The following is a 22,423-nucleotide window of genomic DNA, read 5'->3' as shown; positions in this document are numbered from 1 at the left end:
TATATATTCCCTGGCCAGCCTGTGGATGCCTTTCACCCAGTGTTTAATTGGAGTACATCTTCAATTTCTTCGTGATGAAAAATCAAGAAAAACTAATAATGTGTTGTAATACTAATAACTAAAACATCAAAAACAAAATTGAATGTGAAAGATGATCTTGACTGTTGGTCAGTGATCCAGCAGCTGTCATGTAAGGCCCTAGATGGAGTCAGTGTGTTGGTGTGGGGCAGACACCTGGATAGCCCCACCTCTGCCCTCACTAGCAGCAAGATTGAGGGCATGTTCTTTTACCTCTCTGTACCTGTTTTCTCATTAGAATGAGATAACAATTACCTTATTGGGCTGTTGGGGGTATAGATGAAATAGTGAATGTCATGTGCTTAGGGTGGTGCTAGATGCACAGGGAATGCTTGAGAAACACTAGCCATTCTGTTATAACAGAAAACTGCAGCTGAGGAATTTTCTCCTCAACACACTTAGGGAGTTTGGGGGCTGATAATGCTAAGGCTGGTTCTTTGCTGCTTTCACTTTAACATCTGTGACAACTGTTTATCTTGATACAAGTATGCAGCTAGTACCACACTCACACACTTAATGGTTTGAGGGCAACAAGTGGAATGGGAGAAATATCCTCCTGAGGTAACTGGGAGACTGGAAGGGAGATGAAAGAGAATGAGAGTGGAAGAGGGTTGTGTTGTGTAAAGAAGAGAGATTTCCTGAAGTAATCCTATTGAACTGTAGATTAAATTGAAGAAACATGGTGGATTCTCAAGGATGGGGGAGAGTTTGGGGATCAGAGCTCCAGGTGGTACTCTCAGCTTAGGGTAGAAATGTTAATTTGCCATGAGACAGGTGGGCAGCCATTTCTTAATTCGTTCAACAAGCACTTAAGTCTTGTCGGTGGGATTTATTGGTAAGGAAGGTAGGTCCCACCTATCCCTACAGAGCTGGCATCCTAAAGGAAGTAGCATTCTTTAGTTAGGTGTGAGGTATTCAAGTTGGGTGCTCATACTTTGGTAGGTTCTGCCTTGAGGTTCTGTTCCTGCTAATGGAGTGGTGGGAAGATCTGGGCTTGAGTCTTGTGCCTCAGGGCTGACTCTTGTAGGAGGTGAGTGGTGTTTGGGGGAGGCTGAGGGCAGAGCTCCAACCTTGGCCTGGCTGTCCAGTTTCTTCTATTCAGGACTGGAGATAGCACCTCCAGTCTTGGCAGACCATCTTAGAAGTCTAAGTTGTAGGTTCCCAGAGTATCCTGGTGGTTGAACCAGCACATATCCTTTGCCCCTCCTGGGCAGGTGCCTAGAACAGGCTGGTGAGCTCTTGACTTTTTTGAAAAATTGTTCATCAGTAGCCTGAGATTTTCTGCTGAGGACCTGGAGCTCTCTCTCCTGGCTGAACCTTGGGGTGCCCAGTTTATATTCTTGTTTTATTTTTCCCACATTGTCATCTGCTTAGAGCAAATAGGTCCTGCCTTCAAGAGTAGATTTGCTTCTGACCCAGCCTGGGCAGTGTGTAGTCTTGGGTGGTAGGAGTGTCTGAGGGAGCCTTAGCCAGAAGTCCCTTTGCTCTTGCGCCTCAGCTTAGCGTACTCCAAGGTCCATCTTCCTGATGTGAAGCCAACAGGCAAGAGGCTGGGAAAGGTGCTTTTGTTTCCTACAGCTTTGACCTGTCACCCCTTCCTGAATCCAGACATTTATGAAATGAATTTCTCAGAGATTCCCCTTCCCACAGTACACCTGGTGTGAAGTAGGCACTCTGTTTGAGTGAAGCTGCCTTGGCATGAGCTCTCTCTGAGTACACTATTACAGCCTCTGTCACACTGTCTTTCCTTCCTTCTGTCTTTCTACCGCCTCAACCTGTAATTCATTAGTCTTATTTATTTATTTATTTTTTGCATTTTCCTTCAGAGCTTAACCTAGTACAGGCATACCTAGGAGATACTGTGGGTTCGGTTCCAGACCACTGTAATAAAGCAAATATTGCAATAAAGTGAGTCACATGATTTTTTTTTTTATTTCTTAGTGCATATAAAAGATGTTTATCTGCTTGGAGCAAATAGGTCCTGCCTTCAAGAGTAGATTTGCTTCTGACCCAGCCTTAATAGACTGTAGTCTATTAAGTATGCAGTTGTTGTTGTTGTTATGTGCTGTCGAGTCAGACCTGACTCATAGCGACCCCTCCTTGGGTTTCCGAGGCAGTATCACTGCGGAAGTAGATTACCCCATCTTCCTTCCGAGGAGTGGCTGGTGGGTTTGAACCGCCAGCCTTCTGGTTAGCAGTCAAGTGCCTTAGCCACTGTGCTACCAGAGCTCCCATAAGTATGCAGTAGCATTATGAAAAAGTTTGAAATACTGTAAGGATTGTCAAAATGGAATTGAACCCACACCGGTGGCTTCCAGCTGAACAAAAGACAGGCACATGAGGTGAACATTTATACTAGGTAGATACACTCCTTGGAGAGAACAATCATGGAAGAATAGAAGGGCTATGTATGCACAGGGACATAGCTCAGGGGGCAGGAGAGCATGGAGGGAAGGGGACACAGGGAAGAGGTTAACTAAGGGGAGGAGGTGGGAGGGGAGCTGTTGCATTGTGGGAAATTGCAGTCAGTGTCATGAGACAGTATGTGAACTGCTGTATGGAAAGTGAATTTGCTCTGTAAACTTTCACCCAAATCACAGTTCAAAAATAAATAACCATTTTAAAAAATAAAAAGAATTGCCAAAATGTGATACACAGACACAAAGTGAGCACATGCTGCTGGAAAAATGGTGCCCATAGACTTGCTTGATGCAAGGTTGCCAATTTGAAAGAAACACATTATCTGTGACATGCAATAACATGAGGTATGCCTGTGCATGACAAGTAAGGGAAAGGGGAGAAGAATGAACTTAAATTGAGTACCTGCTTTATACCAGCTATTCTGTTAAGTATTTTATATATGTTTTTAGTTAATTGTCACAACAGTCTTGCTGTGTAGACAAGGAAACAAAGGCTCAGAGAAGTTCAAGCCATTTACCCAAGCCCACTTAGGGTTAGCACTGGCTTCCAGCTCATTGTGGGCCCTCACCTCCGCTGTGATGGGCTGCTGCAGGGCCAAAAGTGTTGGCTGAAAGAGTGGGCAAAGTTCATTCAAGGTGCCATGCCTGGGAATGGCCCGAAGAGCAGCAGATGCCCTGGGTTAGCTGGGTTGGCACTTGCAGATCTAGTTCTACCTTGGGCACACAGGAGCTGTGCTCTGGGAAGAAGCTAGGGGAAGGCAGATTGCCTGAAGTAGGGACATGTGCCTTTAAAGAAAGACTTTAAAGACTAGTTTTATATTGCATGTGATTACCTTCTAATTTGTCAGGTTAGTTTCTTAAAGCAGAGCACTGTGGTGTGACTAAATATGATGCTCTCTCTCCATTGCCATGACCCAGAGTCCTGTGTGTGTATGAACTTCTAGATTCTAGGGTATACCCTCTTTCACACTCTTAGCCCCCTGCCTGGGGGAAGGCCCTTACCCCCTGAGGAGGGCATTGGCATTTTCTATCCTTACAAGAAGGAGATTACACCTACTTCTGTTACATTTCTGCATTTCGTATATAACATGGGATCGGGCCAGGGGGCTTCTACTTTATAGTCTCAGTTAAAACACCTCTCTTCTCCATGGGAATTTGTGTTCTTTTACAGTCTCAGGAAGTGGGGTATGTGGCTTTGCCACCAGAGCTAGAAGTAAATGGAGGTTTAGAACACTTTGGTGAAGCCTGCCCGGGGCCTATGTGTCTTGGACTCTCCTGCTGGGATGCATCAGAGTGAAAAGGAATAGCTAAAGATGGGACCTGGCTTTTGGGCTGGCTGATACACCAGACCATATGTCCCAGCAAGGCTGTTCCCTCTCTGGGCTCCTAGGAGCCCACACCATGAAGTGTGATGACCAGGTGGTCTGGCCAGCCATATATAGGCTTGGTGCCCTTGTGGAGTAGGACCCAGCTCCTCTGATGGCCACTAGACCTGAGGGCAGTCTGTACAACAAACTTGTATCCAGATGGATTTGGCTAGTTCCCGTTGGTTGTGCTACATGCTTCCTGCCCAGGTGTTTCTAGTTTCCCAGCCAGGGTGCTGAGTGCATTGAGAGTTGCCCCAGCAAGTGAGACTAGATGGGCACTACTTTCTTCAGGGGCTGATACCCCTGCTCTCTGTGGGTACCTGCACTGAAAAAGCAGTCAGATGGTAGGAACTGGCAGGAAGCATGCCCTTTGACCCTGTCCTCTGCGTGTAGCCTTGCCCTTGGCGTCTGAGGAACTCTCTTTTCACCGTAGATTTGAACACTTCTCAGTAGCACGGAGTTGTTGCTCAGGGTCTGTTGGGATGAAGTTTCTGTCCTGGCCCTCTCATTGGATTGTGAACTGAACCCCCCACAATTCACCCCCACTGGGCCCTGCAAGGAAAAGGGAGCAGTGCCTCCATCTTTTCCCCAGGGTTGACACACTGGTGTTTTCACTGGAAAAGTAGCTGACCAGAATTCAGGTGCAGGCTGGGTTTTCAGATTTTTTGCCGCGGGAGGAAGCAAGCTTCCCAGCCGCAAGCCTGCTCTGGGCTCCTGCTGTGGGGGAACGCCCAGTGCTGCCCGCCTCCTCTGTCCCTGAGCCTGGAGGAGGGGGAGGACGTTTGCCGGCCTGGCTAGGTTCTTGCAGAGGGACTCATGTAATCCTCACAACCGCTCTTAGGTAATATTCGTTTTAGATGAGGAATTTGAAGTTCAGAGAAGTAAGTTGCTCCTCAGAGGCAGAGCTGGCATTTAAATCCAGATCTGCCTGACTCAAAGCCTTTGTTCTTTTCGCTTTACCAGCTCTTGGTGATTCAAGAGATACCAGTCTTGTCTTTTCTTGGCTTTACCATAGGAATTTCAGCAGCTTCACCTCTGTTTTACCATGAAGTAACATCAAATAGATTTAAACTAGAGGGAGTCCACTGTTGTGTTCTTGCTGCTTTTTTCTCTGGTGGAAATTCAAGTCAATGTCATGTTCACTTTCCAGGGTGGGGGGATGCAGTTAATGGGAAGAGAGACTGCAGAGGAAGGCACTGGTTTACTCAGTGCCAGTTGTGTGGCTTTAGCTATAATTGGAGGGAGGAGATTTGGGGCAGGGCCCTTCCTGGCTTCTGCCCAGTAACTACCTGGTCTGTCTCTGCTTTAGACCTCTCTGAGTACTTTTCTCCCATGACAAACAATCCAGAAAGCTTGAAAAGCAAAACTTAAAGTGCAATGGGTGGGAAGATTCAGGAAGAACAGCGGGGCAGAGCCCTGAGTCCTGAAACCCCAGTACAGGAGCTACATAATAATACGGTAGGCAGAGCAGTAGTCAAAGTTGAGGACCTCTTCCTGCCCCAGGGCAGCATTGCTGTGAGAGTGATCTGGGCTGACACCTGCCCTCAGAGGACCCTACCCTCATTTTCCCTACACTGCTCTAATCCTCTGGCCCTTCCTGTAGGCCCTAAGTATCTTGGGGACTTGTGGGCAAGAGGCAGGCCATCTCTCCTTTCTGCCCTTGTGGAGATTGCTTCTCTCAGCCTGGGCAGGCCAAGGGTGGCACTGAGAGTGGACTCCCCACCCCCACCCCACCCCATGATACTGCAGCTGGCCCTGGGTCTTTGCCTTCCCTGTTTTTCCCCTTGATTTCCAGACCCTGGTGCACCTAGGGCCTACTGCTTGATGTCTTTTGGACTCAACCTGTGGTTTCCTGGGTCTTTGGCCTGGAGGCCCACCAGCTGGCCACTGTCCTTCAGGGCAGCCGGCTGATTGCTGTTTAGAGCTGAGGACAGTCAGACTGGTTTTCTCCAGTGAGACCTTGCTTGACTCTGTCAAGGCAAGCAGTCATGTGCCTTGAGGAGTCCCTCTTAGAACCTTCTCCCAAGGGGGCCTGGACTACTTGTGCCTAGGAGGACAGGGCTTTCCAGAGAGGAGGAAGAGGACAGTGATGAGGGAACCCAGGCATGCCTTGTCTATTGGCAGTGATAGAAGATTCCTTGTTCGCTCACGTATAAGTGGGAGGGACCAGCTGGAGTACTGGCAGGAGGAAAGCCTACTGCTTTTTTGGGATCTTCATTTTTTACCTGTCTGGGCTATCTGTAGGTTGAGGGGCCTTGGCAGGCCAGGAGCCCCCTCCAACCAGCCCCACCCCAGGGAAAAACTGCAACTGAGATTCTCACACATCCCTTCAAAGCATGACTCACAAACAAGCTCCTCAGATTGGAGTGCAGTGAGAGTCAGGCAGCAGAGACCCCAGCCTGTCCTCAAGGGCTGCAGAGTGACGTCGTCGCTACCTTAGGCTCCACATGAAAGCTGGAAGTTGTTTTGCAATGTGCTTTTGCCTCCCCTGGTTTTTTAGCAGGTGACTGGAGATTTAGCAGATCCAAGGGAGGCTAGCAAGGGGCTCTTAAGCTTGGTTCAGAAGTGTGACTCGCTCCCTATAATTTAGAGGCTTCCCAAGATCATCCACTTTGTGTGTGCCCCTGAGGGACTGGAAGACTGGATGAAAGGTTGAAGAGTAGAATACTCTTCAGGAAACACATTTCCAGTCTCTGGGGACAGACTTCTGAGGGTGGAAGATGTGTAGTCAAGGTGGTGGCAGCTCCCTTCCTGATCTCTTCCTTCTTGTGACCTTGTGTGTGTTGAGAGAGAAAGACTCTGAAGTGGGGGCAAGTTTCCTAGGATCCTGAGACCATGTACCACCAAGCTTAGGGTGGTGATGGGCTCACCTTTCTTGCCAAGAGCTCTTTCACAGGCAGACCTTCAATCACCTTTCTGTGCAGGCTCTCTCTCTCCTGTCTGCCCCCTCCTTACTCTGCACTTGGTGTTTGTGTCCTCAGAGGCCACAAGCCCAAGTGACCTCAGCCTTGGCCCCTAGCCATTCCCAGGGCCAGCTCATCTAGTAACTTGGGGCCTGTGGAGGGGCTTCAGCCTCAGCTCAGCTTTGTAGTCTGTTCACTCATTCTCCCATCCCAGGTCCTCTTGCAGTTGGGGAGGGGACTGGACCTAGGCTTTCCTAGAAAAGCAGATGTGCTTCTGCTTTTCCTTGTGCCTGTTCCTCTACCTCCTGCACTGTGATGGTTTTGAGAGTGAAAGGAAGCATTGCTCACAAACAGGGATGCTTGGTCACCTGGTTTAGAAGCAGGAACGGTCTTAGGGAACCTACCAGAATGCCTGGGATTTTTCAGGAGCTCTCCGTGTGCACTTCGGAAATGAATGGATTTATCTTACATGACTCTGTGTCTTGCTTGGGGCCCTGTCTCTGGGCAGTGGCAGGTTCCCGCATGCACGTGGCCAGAGCAGCATCTGGCACACTGCCTCCTATTTCCAGTTTTCCGAGTCCTTTCTCAGGGGTGAGGGTTGCCCACGCTGCTCTCAGCCTGGTTTTCTGAGCACTCTTTCTCAACTGGTGCAGCATGTCCCAGGAGAGAAGGTGTCCAGTGACCCCAGGCCCTGGCCCAAGGCCAGAGGAGCTGACAGGGAAGGACCCTGGAATTCCTAGGGGCCCTCAGCTTGGGGCTTTCGGGGTTAAATCCTGGCCCAGCAGGGACTGCTCCCAGCTCCTTGAGTAGAGTGATCATGAATAACAAAAGCAGTGGGGAAATATAGCTGAAAAGCTGAGGGCTGCTGGATAGGGAGAGGGAACAAGGATGCCTGGTGAGGGCTGAGCTTTGTCTTCCTTGGCCAACCAAGCCTGCGCTTTGGGTTAGAAATATGTATGGAGTACATAAGTAGTCTGACCCCTGGCTGCAGTCCCTCCTTGCCTTGGCCAAGTCAGCTTTCAGTGCACTGCCGGCCCTGGCTGGCTTCTCCCTCAGGGCCCAGGCCCAGTCTCAGGTGTATGTTGAGGGATATTTAGCTGAGCAAAAGTTTGAGCATGATGGCTGGTCATGGGCATTTTCAGTCAGTGGCTCTGGATGCTTAGGCTTCCTGCAACTCATCGCACCTTCCCATTTTACCCAAGCCTGGTATCTTGCCAACCAGGAGGGAGAACTCAGGACTTAGGCAGGACCAACAGGGCAGCTCCCTTTGACCCTACTTTAGTTCTTTTTTATACTTTCTTCTGTCAACTCTTTGTGGTTGGCAGGAACTTAAAACTATACCACATGTCCAGTACATGGTCCTGTGGGTCTTTTAACACCCAAGATGATGCTGGCCCCCGCTTTCCTGACACCCCTTCCCCAAACACAGGCACTCCTTGGGTTGTTCTTTCCTGTAGTCTGAACCCAGGTCAGTTTGGCTCCTAGGGCTGGCTGAAACTGCCCCTGAGGCCAGGCCTTCAACTTCTTGGGGCTTTTCCAGTAAGACTCAGCTTAGGGTTGCCAGGCAAGGAGTCCTCAGCAGATGAACATGGCCTCTTCCACATCACAGCTGACAGATTCTACATCTTATGTCCTCACTGTCAGTCTTCTTGTGCTCCTGTGGCCAGTTTCAGGAGCCCCCAGTTGAAGGAGGGCTGGTAAATCTTTGACTATGCTTTTAAAAGAATAGATGAATTCCCATCCCCTAAACCCTTATCCTGGCTTGGTATCTTGAAAGCTTCCTCCTGTCCTACAGTGGTGTCTAGTGGGAGAAGAAGGGAGTAGAGAGAATAGGGTTTTGCCTCCAGCTCCTTCTGTCCTCTGACCTCAGGTTCTGTGTTGCTTTGTTGGCCCTCAGGCGGCTTTGTTCAAGGAGGGACCCTAGGCTGAAAGAGTGGGGGAACCAGTCCTTGTATAGGTGCTGGTAGCCTGACCCCACTAGACCTTTACACTCCAAAAGAGGGGCCCGGAGGAAAGCCAGGCTGGAGATGGGTGGAAATGTAGGCCAAACAACCACAGTGGGGACTGGAGGGACTGTAGTGGAGGAGAATGCAGGTGTAACAGGCTGAGGGATATGTGGGGCTCCACTCATTGCCAGCCTTCTATCCTGTAGGTTGGAGGTACTTCATGACACACACTCGGAGGAAGTCTCTTCCCATGCTGAGTTCAGGCCCCACTGGCCGCCGGGCGCCCCTGCAAATGGAAGACAATAATATGGAGCAGGGGGTGGAGGGCACGGAGCCAGGCATGCCTGAGAGCCCCGGGCATCTCACAGGGCGCCGCAAGAATTACCCACTGCGTAAGCGCCCGTTAGTTCCTGAGAAGCCCAAGGCCTGCAAAGTACTGCTGACCCGCCTAGAGAGTGTGGCTGGTCCACGGAGTGCAGACGAGGCCGATGAGCTGCCCCCTGACCTGCCCAAGCCCCCCAGCCCAGCCCCATCCAGTGAGGACACTGGCCTCACCCAGCCCCGCAAGCGGCGCTTGGCCTCCCTCAATGCTGAGGCCCTCAATAACTTACTGCTGGAGCGAGAGGATACCAGCAGCCTGGTGGGCACCCGCCGCAGCCGAGGGGGAGACCCCCACCGTAGCCGGGACCGTGACAGGGCCAGTGGGGGCTGGACTTCCTCCAAGAAGCGGCCCCGGCTGGGGGATTTCGGAGGAGGAAGTCGGGACCTATCCCCAGAGCCAGCACCAGATGAAAGTGCTCGTCGGGATGGTGATCCAGCTCCCAAGAGACTGGCCAGCCTGAACGCAGCTGCCTTCCTGAAGTTGAGCCAGGAGCGGGAGCTACCCCTGCGCCCCCCTCGTGCCCACCCAGAAGCAGACGGGCACTCCACTGACTCACCCGCACCCAAGGCCCTGCGGCCAAAGTGGGCCAAGGTCAATAGCAAGAACTATCCCAAGGCCCGTCAGGGACCTGGCTCTGGGGAAGCTGCAGGCCTACCTGGCTGGCAAGGGTGCTCTGAGGGGCCGTGGCCATCCACCACCCCTGATGGGTCTTCTGTCCAGCCACCATATCAGCCCCTGACCAAGGCCCTGGAGAGCCCCTTGGGGCTACGCCCCCGCCTGCCCCTGCTAATGGGTGGGCAGGCAGCCCTGAAGCCAGAGCCTGGGCGCCCAGGCGAGGAGTCACCTGCCCCCAAGCAGGAACTGCATCAGCCCTCTTTCCCTGCACCCCAGTTGTCTCCTCTGCCGAAGCCTGGCAATCCTGCCGACTACAGTGGCCTGTGTGGTGGACCTGAGCTCACTGCACTAGGTAGCTTTTACCTATACTGTGGCCAAGATGGGCTGCAGTGTGGGGGCTACTCCCCCTGCCCCATGCTGCCCGAGGGCAAGCTGTCCCCAATGGCGGCACATAATGAGGGACTCCTCTTGGCCCCAAGCTCAGTGCCCATGGGCACCCCTTTCCAGCATCCTCCCTGGGGCTCCTCCCGCTACTGCTCCAGCGAGGACACTGGAGTGAACGGCTACAGCCTCTGTGGAGTATTGCCCCTGTCCCTCACCCACATTGGCGCTACCTGTGGCAGTTTTCCCTACAAAATGCCTTTTGCAGCAGGTAAGACTTCCTGGGGTGTGGGATGTGCCAGGGAGTCTCTGAGACCTGGCATCCCAGGAGGGTACACCATGGCTCGGGGCAGGGGCTCTTTGGGGGCTAGCATGAGAAGCAGGGGAGGGAGAACTCCTCTAGTCTGTGCCCTGAGCCTAGGAGCATTCCCAGGAAAGAGGCCCATTGTTTATCTCTGATCTGCCCTGTTCTGTCGGGGCTGTTTTTGTAGATTCCTTGGCCAGGCAGTTAGGTAGTACTGTGGTGGTGGCAGGGGCTGGGAGGACCTCTTGTCCCTCTCAATTGAGATACTTAGACTCTGAGTAGCAAATTAGATAGAGAAATCAGAGTGGTGTTCCCTTTGCTCTCCTTGAGCAAAGCTGGAATTCCTTATTTCCCAGGAACTCAGGCCATCTGCATGCCAGCTAAATTCAGCATTCATGGGTAGGGTGGCAGGTACCAGGCCCCGGTAAACTTGTCAGCCATGTCAGCAGCTTCACACTAGCCTGATAGGCTTTGAAAGTGTAGTGCCCAGATTTGACATCACCTTGCTCTAGGGGTGGACAGCTTTGGTGTCTACCTTCCTAATGAGACCAAGTCACCCCTGAGAGACTTGTGCCCCAGCTGATGAGCCACTCTCACAGTTGTTTCTGTTACTCCGGTGTCCTCGCCTGCCCACCAAGCTCCCTCCCTTGCTCCGTGGAAATGAGGTGACCAGAGCAAGTCTGCTTGCTGCTGGGGAGGTAATTCCCAGGGCCCTCCTCTACGCCCACACCCCTTGTAGGGGTCTATAAAACAACTTTATGGACCAGTTGGCTCTGGCTAGACTGGTTGTTTCAGGTTCTGGTGTGAGCTGAAGCTCTAAGGAAGACAACAGCCTTCCTCTTGAGCTTCTCCTTTTGTACCACTCCCCAAGTCTAGACACCTAACCCATGGGACTCAAGGCCCTTATCCCCTCATCCAAATAATAATGAGACTACTAAATACTTTGTAGCAGGTACTGTTCTAAGGGCTTTACTTAGGGAGGTGGTGTGGTATGTGATTGAGCAGATTCTGGAGCCATACTGCCTGGGGTGAAATCTTAGTTCTGCCACTTCCCTAGCTTTGTGACCTTAGTCATGTGACCTATAAAAGAGGAGTAATGATGGTTCCTATTTCATAGAATTGTTGTAAGGATGGAATGAGTTAATATATTGATAATAAAAACACCTATTAAACACTGTGTGATATTTGCAGCAACTACTTACATTGCAAGGCACTGAGGGATAAAGTGACTTGCCTAAAGTCACACAGCTAATAGGTGACAGGTTTAGGATGCCAGGCCATCTGATTTTAGAGTCCTTGCTCCTAAGCATTGTGGAAGCCTTAAGAGAAATTTCTGTCACAGCTAAAGAAGCTGTTCCCACTACTTCTCCTTCTTTCTGGCTGGAACAGGAGAAAGGGATGTCTGTGGGTTCCATCTCCCTGCCCCCTAGAGCAGTCACTTTGAAAATCTACCTTGAAGAGCTCTGACCCTACCTGCCACCTTAGTGGCTCTTAAGTTAGCATTTAGAATTAAGACATGAGTGGGCTCTGGAAGCAGGTGGGTGATGAGGGGGTTACTGTTTGTCCTGACCTGCCCTGCCTGATCCACTGTTTCCTTTCCCAGAAGGCTGCAGGTCCCTAGGCCAGCTGGAATTTCCTCTCCTGGAAGCTGGCCACCCAGCCTCACCCGCTCACCCTCTTTTGGGATGCCCTGTGCCCAGTGTGCCACCTGCAGCAGAACCTGTCCCCCATCTTCAGACACCCACCTCAGAGCCCCAGACAGTAGCTCGTGCATGCCCTCAGAGTGCAAAGCCTCCCAGTGGATCCAAGTCCGGTCTGCGCACGGGCTCTGGCTGCAGGCACACTGTGAGGAGCAAGGCTGCCCGAAGGCCCAGCCACCCCAAGCAATCGCGTGTCCAGCGCCCACGTCCACGCCGCCGTCGTCGCCGTCGCACTAATGGCTGGGTGCCTGTTGGGGCTGCCTGTGAGAAGGCTGTCTATGTTTTGGTGAGTGCCAGTTTGTAGCAGCAGGGACACAGGACCTTCAGTGACGTGGGTCCCAGGAAGCCCTGACCCAAGCTACTCTGGAAGGTGATGAGGGCCTCCAGCTTGCTTATACCCCAGAAACCAGTCATACTGGCCCAGCCTGATTCCCCTGCTGGTTGATCTGAGTCCAGGACACTGTCCTCCTCAAGTCAGGCCCACAAAGGTGTCCATACCTTTTGTGGCCAAAATCTCTGCACTCTGGGAAAACCCTGAATCAGTGACCCTGTACTGGGGAGGTCGGGGTGCACAGTCAGTCACAGCTGGTGGCTGCCATCTCTGTCACTGACTCTTGGGGCAGCCATCTGAAGAGTCTACATCTCTCATCTCTGCTCACTCTGTCCCCTTCCATCCTGGATTATAAAATAGAAGACTATCATGAGGGCTTTTTGGATAGGATATATAGAGAACAGCTGGGATGGTGAAAAGGATGTCAGGTAAAATGTATCAGTCACTTCATGGGTGTCAGACTGAGCTAAATACTTCACAGGCATAGTCCCCTTTAATCCTTGCCACGTCCCTATGAGTTAGGTGCTCCAGATTCTTAGAATTATCCCCCTTTTCCAGATGAGGAAACTGAGGCTTAACTATAGGTTAAGGAATGATGGTTTGAGAGTTTAAAAAAAAAGAAAAAGTTCAAACGCAATCTATCCCACTAGAGAGCCTGAGCACCTCTCCAGTGCTGGGGACCTGGAATGAGAGCCGGCAGTTGGGTATGGAGGTCGGCGCTCAGCCCCAGAAGTTCCAGACCGCTTTTCCACCCATGTTCCCATTTCATCCTTTGTCCCAATTGTGGAAATGCTTTATCCCCATCCTTTCCTTGGAAGCTAGGCCTTGGGAGAGAAGGGTCTAGCATGCTAACTTCTGTTGTAGTTTCCCATCCTGAGTGGTTTGACTGCCTGAGAAACATGTAGAGAGGGTGTCATTCTCTTCCTTCTCCCTGCTAAGCCTCCTTGCTGCAAGTGTGGCCCCTCAAGCCTATTTGTGTCTTTGGCTCGTTGCCCAGGATGAACCGGAACCAGCTATCCGAAAGAGCTACCAGGCAGTGGAGCGGCATGGAGAGACGATCCGAGTCCGGGACACTGTCCTCCTCAAGTCTGGCCCACGAAAGACATCCACACCTTATGTGGCCAAGATTTCTGCCCTCTGGGAGAACCCTGAATCAGGTGGGGATCCCAGGGACTTATAGGCTCCATGTCTATCCCTGCCTGGGTTTGACTTGGCATGAGGTTCCCCACGTTCCTGGCACAGAGTCTGCCTTCCACTCAGCCAGGGTCTGTCTGTTGCCGAGGACTGCGGACAACCTTGTAGCCTGGGTTGGATCAGCTCATTAACCTTTCCAACCACCAGGGCCTGGGCACCTGTCCCCCCACCTCACTTGTCAGTGCCTGTTCCCCCTTCTCCTCTGTCCAGCAGCATTCCAGCCCACTGGAATGGCTAGAGGCTTAGCCTGGGATGGGGGACATGGGCGACTGGAGCCAGTAGGGTTGGCCCAGGCACTGAGGTTGGATCAGCCTCCAGGCTAGCCTGCCTGCCTATCTGAGTAACTCCGGGCTTGCCAGCTCAACCCATGAACACTTCTTTTGCCCCACTAGGAGAGCTGATGATGAGCCTCTTGTGGTATTATAGACCTGAGCACTTACAGGGAGGCCGCAGTCCCAGCATGCATGAGGTGAGCTGCTTGACACATGAATTGGGGAGGGAAGAGGAGGGATGGCAAAGGGCAGTAGGAGTCAGAATGGTTGTAGCGTGGGTAAAGGGGCAGCCATGAGGGTTTAAGTGCCTGAGCTTATCTTTTTGGGCTCCAGAAAACACAAACCTCGAGAAGGGCCCTGGGGGTTTAGCCTTTTTCCCCCTAGATTCCTCAGGTTGCCCCAACACTGTCCCAATTCATTTCAAAGGGAACAGTGACCTTTGTTTAAAACGGAAGCAGAAAGGGAGCTCTTGAGGGAAGAAAGTGCCAGAATGAGAGCAAGATATGTCCCCCTGGCGACAGGGAAGGGGAACTGGAGCTTTGACACTGTCTGCAGTATGGGGGAAGGGAGAAAAGAGTCTTCCTAAGGTTCCCTAGGGAGCTCTGGTAGCCTAGTGCTTAAGGCACTTGACTGCTAACCAGAAGGCTGGCGGTTCAAACCCACCAGCCACTCCTCAGAAGGAAAGTTGGGCAATCTACTTCTGTAGTGATACTGCCTCGGAAACCCAAGGAGGGCTCACCATGAGTCGTGTCGACCTCTACAGCACATAACAAGGTTCCCTAGGCTCTCCACCCGGCCTACCCAGCCATGTGGTAGGAGAGGTGACTGCCATCTATTTGGGTTGTGCTTCCTCCATTCCCTATCCAGGCTCGCCTTCTATTTTATTCCCTAAGCCAGGCCTTTCTGTCTACTAACTGGGAGGTTGGGAACCAGTCCCCCACCCCCCACCCACCCACTCCCACCCCATCCCCGGCAGGATGATGTTGGGAGGCTGGTGGGGGGTTAGGGGGGTGAGGGAAGGTTGAAGGTTGGAGGTTGGAGCAGGTAGCTTACTCCTGGGTAGGACTGGATCTTAGAGGAATGCCTTGAGGCTGTGGGTAAGGAGTGCTTATGCGGGATTTCCAAGGAAGTTCCCTAGCTTTGTAGAGTCACTAGTTGGAGTTATCAGTTTGGAAGTCCCAGTTAGAGGGGTTTGTCTACCTTGCTCCTGGAGTTAGGTGCTTTCCAACCCTCGTAACCCATCTCCTCCTGTCCCCCCTTGAGCCTTTGCAGAATGAAGTCTTTGCATCTCGACATCAGGACCAGAACAGTGTGGCCTGCATTGAGGAGAAGTGCTATGTGTTGACCTTTGCCGAGTACTGCAGGTGGGTGGTGTCTGCACCCTCAGAGTCCCCAGGGCTGTTTAGGGGCTGCCTGGGACCCCCAAGGAGATCTCACTCTGCTCTGGTATTCCCTGGGCCTGAATCCTCAGAACTTTCTTCCTCACAGCCTCCCTCCATCATCTGAGTTGTATTATTTTCTCATAAGGTACTGTTGCTCCACTGAGGCAGAGAGACTTGGGGGAGGAGGGGAGTTACAGTACTGCTTGAGGAGAAAATCTGGTATTGGCAGGTGATTGAGAAGGAGACCCAAGCAGGTACGGTTTTTCAGTGACAGAGAAGATGGTTTGGCAGTTGGCAGGGTTGGCGCAGGCTCCAAGACAGGGATAAGGGGATAGGAGAGGATGTCCCACCTCTCTGGGCAGGGTAGGGAAGGGATTGATCTTCCTGCAAAGGTGCCTGTAGTAAAGACAGCAAATGGTGTGTCACTGCAGATTCTGTGCCATGGCCAAGCGCCGAGGCGAGGGCCTCCCCAGCCGAAAGACAGCTCTGGTGCCCCCCTCTGCAGACTACTCCACCCCACCACATCGCACGGTGCCCGAGGACACGGACCCTGAGCTGGTGTTTCTTTGCCGTCATGTCTATGATTTCCGCCATGGCCGCATCCTCAAGAACCCCCAGTAGCCTCCTTATGCCTAGGCTGGGGCTGCCCATGGGCAAGTGGGGCTCAGGGCAGGGGTACTGCTTGAAGCACAGCACTTGGTTAAGGGACCACAGGGGTCTGAGGTTGCTGGCCTGTGGTTCTCTTGGGAGGGAGGGCAGGGGCCCTACAGGTTATGGGCCCCATGGGGAGGGCAGGGGAGGCCAAGGAACAATAAAAGCATCAGGACTCTCAGCTTGGCCCAGGGTACTTCTCTGGTCCCCTGGGTGGAGATCCCTGAAGAAGCATTCTTCTTCAAGGCTGGGCCAAGCCTGAGAGCCATGGGATCCTGGGGGTAGGGGAAGCAAGGCCCTTCAGGAATCAGGCCCAGCAGGCCCTTCTGCAGCTTCCCCCCAGGACCCTGTGGGGTAATGGGAGCCAGCTTTACCTCACCCACTGTGACCCGCTCCTTCCCCTTCAGCCTGGGACCAGGCCCTCCCAGACTCTAGCACAGCTCTGAACTTGTTTTCTTTGAAGCATAGAGAGCCAGGGTCTGGCTTCCAGAGCATTGATTTCCTCTTGGGCTTGGGCCTTTCCCTGGCTTTCCTCCCTTACTCCTGCAGCAGCCCCTGGTGCTGGGACAAGTTGACCAGGCCCTCAGTCAGGGTGTGGCCCACTTGTCAGAGTTAGCCTCCTGCTTACGTCCCTGAGAGGGCTACCCAGCAGGTCTGGCTTCCCAGAAGTTACTTGATAAACATGGGGTCTGTCATGTCTGGGAGGTCAGGTGGGTGGTGGGAAGGGTAGGGGGCAGGGGGCAAGGAAAATTGCTACCTGATTTGTTGAAGACTTTTCCTCTTGCCTTACACTTTGAGGTTCTAGGAAACCTCTTGCAGAACTTCACACATGACTCTTCAAGCCACACCCACCTGAAATCAAACCAAAGGAGTGCTGTGGCTCCCTTTGCCCTGCCACCCCATACCCTAGTCTTTTGTAGATTGCACTAATTTACATCCCAGCGAGAATCAACACTGTATCAGTCCACAGACCTGCTGAGCTGCAGCCACTCACTCTAGGAGCTTTTCAGTTTGTTCCCATGCCCAGGGGACCTGTTCTCACCTCATACTGCTCCCCAGAATAGATTAGGAGTCTCAGCCCCTGTCATCCTTGTCTGGGCCTGGCCCCAGGGCTCTTTGTGAAGGAGCTGGAGAGGCCTAGTTATTCCCTATTTGTACCAAAGAGGAGCATGGTTAGGAGAGGGAGTCAGTGAAGTATGGCTTGGGCCTGGCCACTGGGAACCTGCTAGCTGAGCACTGCCTCTGGGGGCAGGAGCTGAGGAAGGCAGCACTGAGTCCTGCTCCCCTAGGAAGGGATCCACAAAGAGAGGGCTCCAACAGGCTGAGGTGGTAGCACTAGGTGAGGACAGACTGGGCAGGGACTGGAGATGGTAGAAGTGAATCTTGAGGGCACCCCAGTCACCGCCCAGGCTCTGTGCTATCCATGAGAAGACAGGCTGCTTCTGATTGGGCCACTGGGTGTGAGTGAGGCTTGGAGCCTTCAGTGGTAAATTTAAAATTGGGAAACCCAATCCCAAACCTCAAGGGAAGGGACTTGGGTCCCCTCATATTGAGTAAGCTGTTTGGAGGAAGGTGTGGGGAGGGTGGGGCTGTAAGAGAGGTTAGCAGAGTGGCACTGGGGGCTCTGGAGAGCCAGCCTTGGAGCCTCCTCATTCCCAGGGTGCCAGCCCTTGAAGCCAAGGAGCCTGGCCTGTCCCAGAAGGAGAGGACATCCAGGCCCCTCCCAGGAGGCAGGATCTGCTTCCCAGAAGTTAAATGCTTTTGAAATCTCTTAGATGTGGAAATATTTTTTTTGAACCTGAAAATGCAGCTGGTAGAATATCAATGGAAACATAATCCATGTAAAATATATTTTAGTTGATATTTTGTAAAATGCACTTTTTGTGTGTGTCAACCCTGGTTTCCCAGATCTGTATTTCAGTGTTTACAAGGGTGGGGGGGAACCTTTCCTCATCTCCCTTTTGACAGAGATTAGAAGTACTTCTTTAAGAAAAAATAAATTTGAGAAATTGTATTGATTTAGAAAAGGATCGTTTTCTTCTGTGTCCTGTCATCTTTGGTGTGGGGTGTGGAGGGACTGGCTGCTTTTTATTTTGGGGGTCTCATTTAGCCCGTGATGTGCCAGGGCTCACTAAGGCCAATAAGCAAAGAGAGCACTAAGGTGGAAAAGGAGAGCAAGGAGAGGAGAGACACGGAACTGGAATTTGGAGTTGACTTCTTAGAACTGGTCCCCAAGTAGGTGCTTGGTGAAGATGCCACCTCATCACCTTGGGTCATGCTCTTGGGGAACTAGCCCTTAGAAACTACTCTAGGGCCCTGATACCTTGTAACCAGCACTCCTTGCTGAAGGAATGAAGGCCAAGTCACATGGGTTTGACTGCCTGGGCCCCTGGCTCAGCCCAGGCCTTCAGTTTCAGTTGTGCTGAAGGTGGACAATTGTAAGGCCATGAGGGTTCCTAGGAGGTAAAACATGGCCGCCCAACCCTCTGCATTTTGGTAAGGACACCTAGATGTGGGGGCAGTTGCCAGTTCCATAGAGGCTGTTAGATTAGCGGCATGGACACCACTAGTGGACATGCTTATAGCACTGCCCTGTTGATGTATTATCCACAAGAACTCCATGAGATAGGTGGCATCCTGTCCTCATTTTATATAGAGGAAATAGGTGGTAGTAAGTACCCTGGCCAAGGACTCCCCCAGATTGACTATTCCTGTACTTTGACTCTTAACACAGAAAACCTCCCTCCTAACAGGGAACGTGTGACCATATTATCAGAAACTGAATGATTATTTTTCTTTCCTTGTATAAAATTGTTGTTAGTTGCTGTCAAATTGATTCTGACTCATGGTGACCCCATGTATGCAGAGGAGAACTGCTCCATAGGGTTTTCAAGGCTGTGACCTTTTGGAAACAGATTGCCAGACTTGTTTTCCAGGGTCCCACTAAGTGAATTAGAATTGCCAACTTTTCGACTAGTAGTTGAGTGCTTAACTGCACCAGCCAGGAACTTCTGGTGTAAAAATAAGACATGTTTGTTGTTAAAAATAATTGATTTAAATTGAAAATCCCACCTCTAGAAATCTACCTGTAGTTGGTGCTATTCGAATCAAGGAGTGCAGTAAAGGCTAAACGTTGATACAGGCTTCTAAAGGCATGAATAGGCTACTGCATGCATCCTAACATTTAGACAGTGAGAAGATGGGAAGGTTGCCAAGCTCCCCCACACACACTTCTTGTGTGGGGGGTGAGCACCCATGAGCCCTCTACATTTTCTCATCCCTCAGAACCCCTCAGCCTGCCAAATTCATTGCATCAGTGGCAGCCCCGTTGTCTCATTAAACTCGAAGCCTCTGCCATCCTCTACTTTTCATCCTCTCTTTATAGCTTGTCTTAGGATCAATTGCTTCTACCTCCTAACCATTCCACTTTCGTGCTTGTCTCCAAAGGATCGTGATTAGGTTTTAGAATCAGGCTGACCTGTAAAATGGGAATGCCTGTAGTATGTACCTCCCAGGGTGGCTGTGACAACGAAAGAAGATGAGTACAAAATACTGACCAAATGCTGCCAGATCATATCACTATTCTGCTTTGCAGAGCCTCACTGGCTTCCCATGCATACAAGACAAGGTCTGAATACTTAGCTAGTGCCCAGTTCAGATCAGTATTTAAATGCTAATGACTGATATCCAAGGTGATCCCATACTTAACCTGAAGCCCACATGGCCAGCCAGGTCCCAATGAAGCTGCTTGTTTCCTGTGCTGCCCTGTGCCCCCAGCTCCTGTACCCTTCAAAGTGTGTGCTGACCTCTACAGTGGTCCAGAAGCACTGGCTTGTCATTGGCCCCGCACCAGGAGGTCCCAATTACCCTACCACTTCAGGCCTGAGGAGAAGGCAGGAGAATGTAGAAGATTTACATTTCCAGATGGTTCAGCATTACCCAGTTGATAAGCATGGTAGTCTGCCAGGTAGTTAAACCCTAGAGTCACCATGGAGATGAGCCACTGGTCAGTGTCTGACAGTCTTGTTCATACAGGGCTGTTCTCAAAGAGCACAGTTTCCTGGATTGGGCAAGACCTGCAAGGTTGAGGGGGGTAAGGGAGTGGTGGAAGCACACTAGGGACTGTGCTTCAGCTAAGAAGACTGGCCTCCCGCATGTCTGTACTCGCAGAGAGGCGCTGTGGACTCCCTGCCTCAGACCCACTCTTGGAAGATGGGCTCCGCCAGGCCTGAGCTTGCCGTAGGGTGGTGGGTGCTGGTCCTCTCTGCCCGGCTCCAGCAGGACCTGTGCTGCGGGAGAGAAAGGTCCGCGACCTGGGTTTTCTCCACCTTCGGGGGCTCGGTAGCTTTTGTTTTCGAAGCCCGGGGGTCCTGGGCGGCCCTGGCTCAGGCGCCCTCTCTCGCGGGGGCACCGGTCCCTCTCCACGCCCCCGGCCTGGGTCCGCCCCCGGCCTGGGCCCGCCCTCGCGCCTGTGTCACGGCGGGGCCGGGGGCGGGGAGCAGCCGGGCGGGACATCCGGCCATGGTCCCTCGCCGCGCCTGCCTGCAGCCCGCCGCCTGCTTCGGTGCTGCAGCCCGAGCGCCCCCCGCCCGCTCTGCCCTTCCAGGCTCCCTCCTGGCTCTGCCGGCCCAGACCCTCGGCTCCCGCCTCCCGCCTGAACCCGCCCAGGCAGCCCTCAGACCTGCTGGGCCGCGCAGGCCCCCTCCCGGGAGCACCATGTTCCCCCGCCCGCTGACCCCGCTGGCGGCCTCAAATGGCGCTGAGCCCCTGGGCCGGGCGCTGAGGCGGGCCGCACTCGGCAGGGCTCGGGCCGGGCTTGGGGGGCCGCCCCTGCTACTGCCGTCCATGCTGATGTTCGCGGTGATCGTGGCCTCTAGCGGGCTGCTGCTCATGATCGAGCGGGGCATCCTGGCCGAGATGAAGCCCCTTCCCCTGCACCCTCCCAGCCGCGATGGCACGGCCTGGCGCGGGACGATCCCCGAGTCTGGGGGGCTGACCGTGGGCGTCGGGGACTCGGACTTGCAAGTGCGGCAGGATGTCCGGAACCGCACCTTGCGGGCGGTGTGTGGACAGCCGGGCATGCCCCGGGACCCCTGGGACCTGCCAGTGGGGCAGCGGCGCACCCTGCTGCGCCACATCCTCGTGAGTGACCGCTACCGCTTCCTCTACTGCTACGTCCCCAAGGTGGCCTGCTCCAACTGGAAGCGGGTGTTGAAGGTGCTGGCGGGTGTCCTAGACAGTGTGGACGTCCGCCTCAAGATGGACCACCGCAGTGACCTGGTGTTCCTGGCAGACCTAAGGCCTGAGGAGATCCGTTACCGTCTTCAGCACTACTTCAAGTTCCTGTTTGTGCGGGACCCCTTGGAACGCCTCCTCTCTGCTTACCGCAATAAATTTGGTGAGATCAGAGAGTACCAACAGCGCTATGGGGCTGAAATTGTGAAGCGTTACAGGGCTGGAGCTGGGCCTAGCCCTGCAGGAGACGATGTCACTTTCCCAGAGTTCCTGCGATACCTGGTGGATGAAGACCCTGAGCGCATGAACGAGCACTGGATGCCCGTGTACCACCTGTGCCAGCCTTGTGCAGTGCGCTACGATTTTGTGGGCTCTTATGAAAGGCTGGAGGCTGATGCCAACCAGGTGCTGGAGTGGGTGCGGGCACCACCCCATATCCGATTCCCCACCCGCCAGGCCTGGTACCGGCCAGCCAGCCCTGAGAGCCTGCACTACCATTTGTGCAGTGCCCCACGAGCTCTGCTGCAGGACGTGCTGCCTAAGTATATCCTGGACTTCTCTCTCTTTGCCTACCCACTGCCCAATATCACCAGGGAGGCGTGTCACCAGTGATCATAGGTATAGGGCCAGCACCTGTTGGGGACTGGTTTCAACAGTGCCAGCTTCTTGAGCCAAGAAACCCTTGCTCTGAATTCTCCAGATGCCCAGATTCCAGTGACTGCTCTTAGAAGTTCTTTGCTGAGGGTGGGTGCCCACAGTGGCTCAGAGGACAGGGCTGGGCAGAAGGCCTGGTGCTCCTCATTGGAGCGCTTTCAGGGGGCTGGTGTGATTCTTCTTGCCCTGGCAGGGCCAGACAGTGATTTGCCAATGAAGCAACACCCCTGATCTAAAGAGTGACTCCAGGCCCTGGGCTGCAGGGCTCAGTAGTCCACTTGGTCCTCCTTAATTTAACCTGTGGCCAAACCCAGAGGTGGTACCAGTCAGAAACACGACTACAGCCAGGGGCCCTATGACTTGATCTCCCATTCATGCTCCTCATTGGGGTCAACACTAGTGCCTTATAAATGCCTTTTCTGCCTTCCTGCTCCCCATTCAGAATTTCCTACACTTGCCAAGTTCTTTTTGTTTTTCCAAGGAAGGGAAAACTGAGGCAAGGCTCGTGCCTGATAGCTCCAGGAACCAGTACTACAGGCATCCAAAGACCACTGTGCCTAGCCTACTTTCCAGGGCTCTGGGAACCCTCTCCCTAACTCCCCTGCCCC

General features: G+C 52.8%; 2 protein-coding genes across 2 annotated transcripts; both read left to right on the top strand.

The window, feature by feature from the left end:
* The first annotated feature begins 8,934 nt into the window (after positions 1 to 8,934).
* Positions 8,935 to 15,896, top strand: BAHD1 (bromo adjacent homology domain containing 1). The gene is made up of 6 exons (XM_007940447.2): positions 8,935 to 10,363; positions 12,000 to 12,382; positions 13,425 to 13,584; positions 14,014 to 14,090; positions 15,157 to 15,257; positions 15,707 to 15,896. Exons 1-6 carry the CDS (start codon positions 8,935 to 8,937, stop codon positions 15,894 to 15,896), a joined length of 2,340 nt encoding a protein of 779 aa, XP_007938638.1.
* Positions 15,897 to 20,642: 4,746 nt separating this feature from the next.
* CHST14 (carbohydrate sulfotransferase 14) lies at positions 20,643 to 21,773 on the top strand. The gene has a single exon (XM_007940446.1). The coding sequence runs from the start codon at positions 20,643 to 20,645 to the stop codon at positions 21,771 to 21,773; it is 1,131 nt and encodes a 376-aa protein (XP_007938637.1).
* Positions 21,774 to 22,423: the final 650 nt, after the last annotated feature.

Source organism: Orycteropus afer, unplaced genomic scaffold, assembly GCF_000298275.1.
Source record: "Orycteropus afer afer isolate SDZICR_OR568_19922 unplaced genomic scaffold, OryAfe1.0 scaffold00068, whole genome shotgun sequence".
In the NCBI taxonomy this organism is placed as follows: domain Eukaryota; kingdom Metazoa; phylum Chordata; class Mammalia; order Tubulidentata; family Orycteropodidae; genus Orycteropus; species Orycteropus afer.
This window is presented reverse-complemented; position numbering and strand designations above follow the sequence as displayed.

Coding starts and splice junctions, on each gene's coding strand:
- BAHD1 (XM_007940447.2), top strand. CDS start 8,935: ATGACACACACTCGGAGGAAGTCTCTTCCCATGCTGAGTTCAGGCCCC. Junction 14,091..15,156: donor GCAGTCCCAGCATGCATGAG/GTGAGCTGCTTG, acceptor TCCCCCCTTGAG/CCTTTGCAGAATGAAGTCTT. Junction 15,258..15,706: donor ACCTTTGCCGAGTACTGCAG/GTGGGTGGTGTC, acceptor GTGTCACTGCAG/ATTCTGTGCCATGGCCAAGC.
- CHST14 (XM_007940446.1), top strand. CDS start 20,643: ATGTTCCCCCGCCCGCTGACCCCGCTGGCGGCCTCAAATGGCGCTGAG.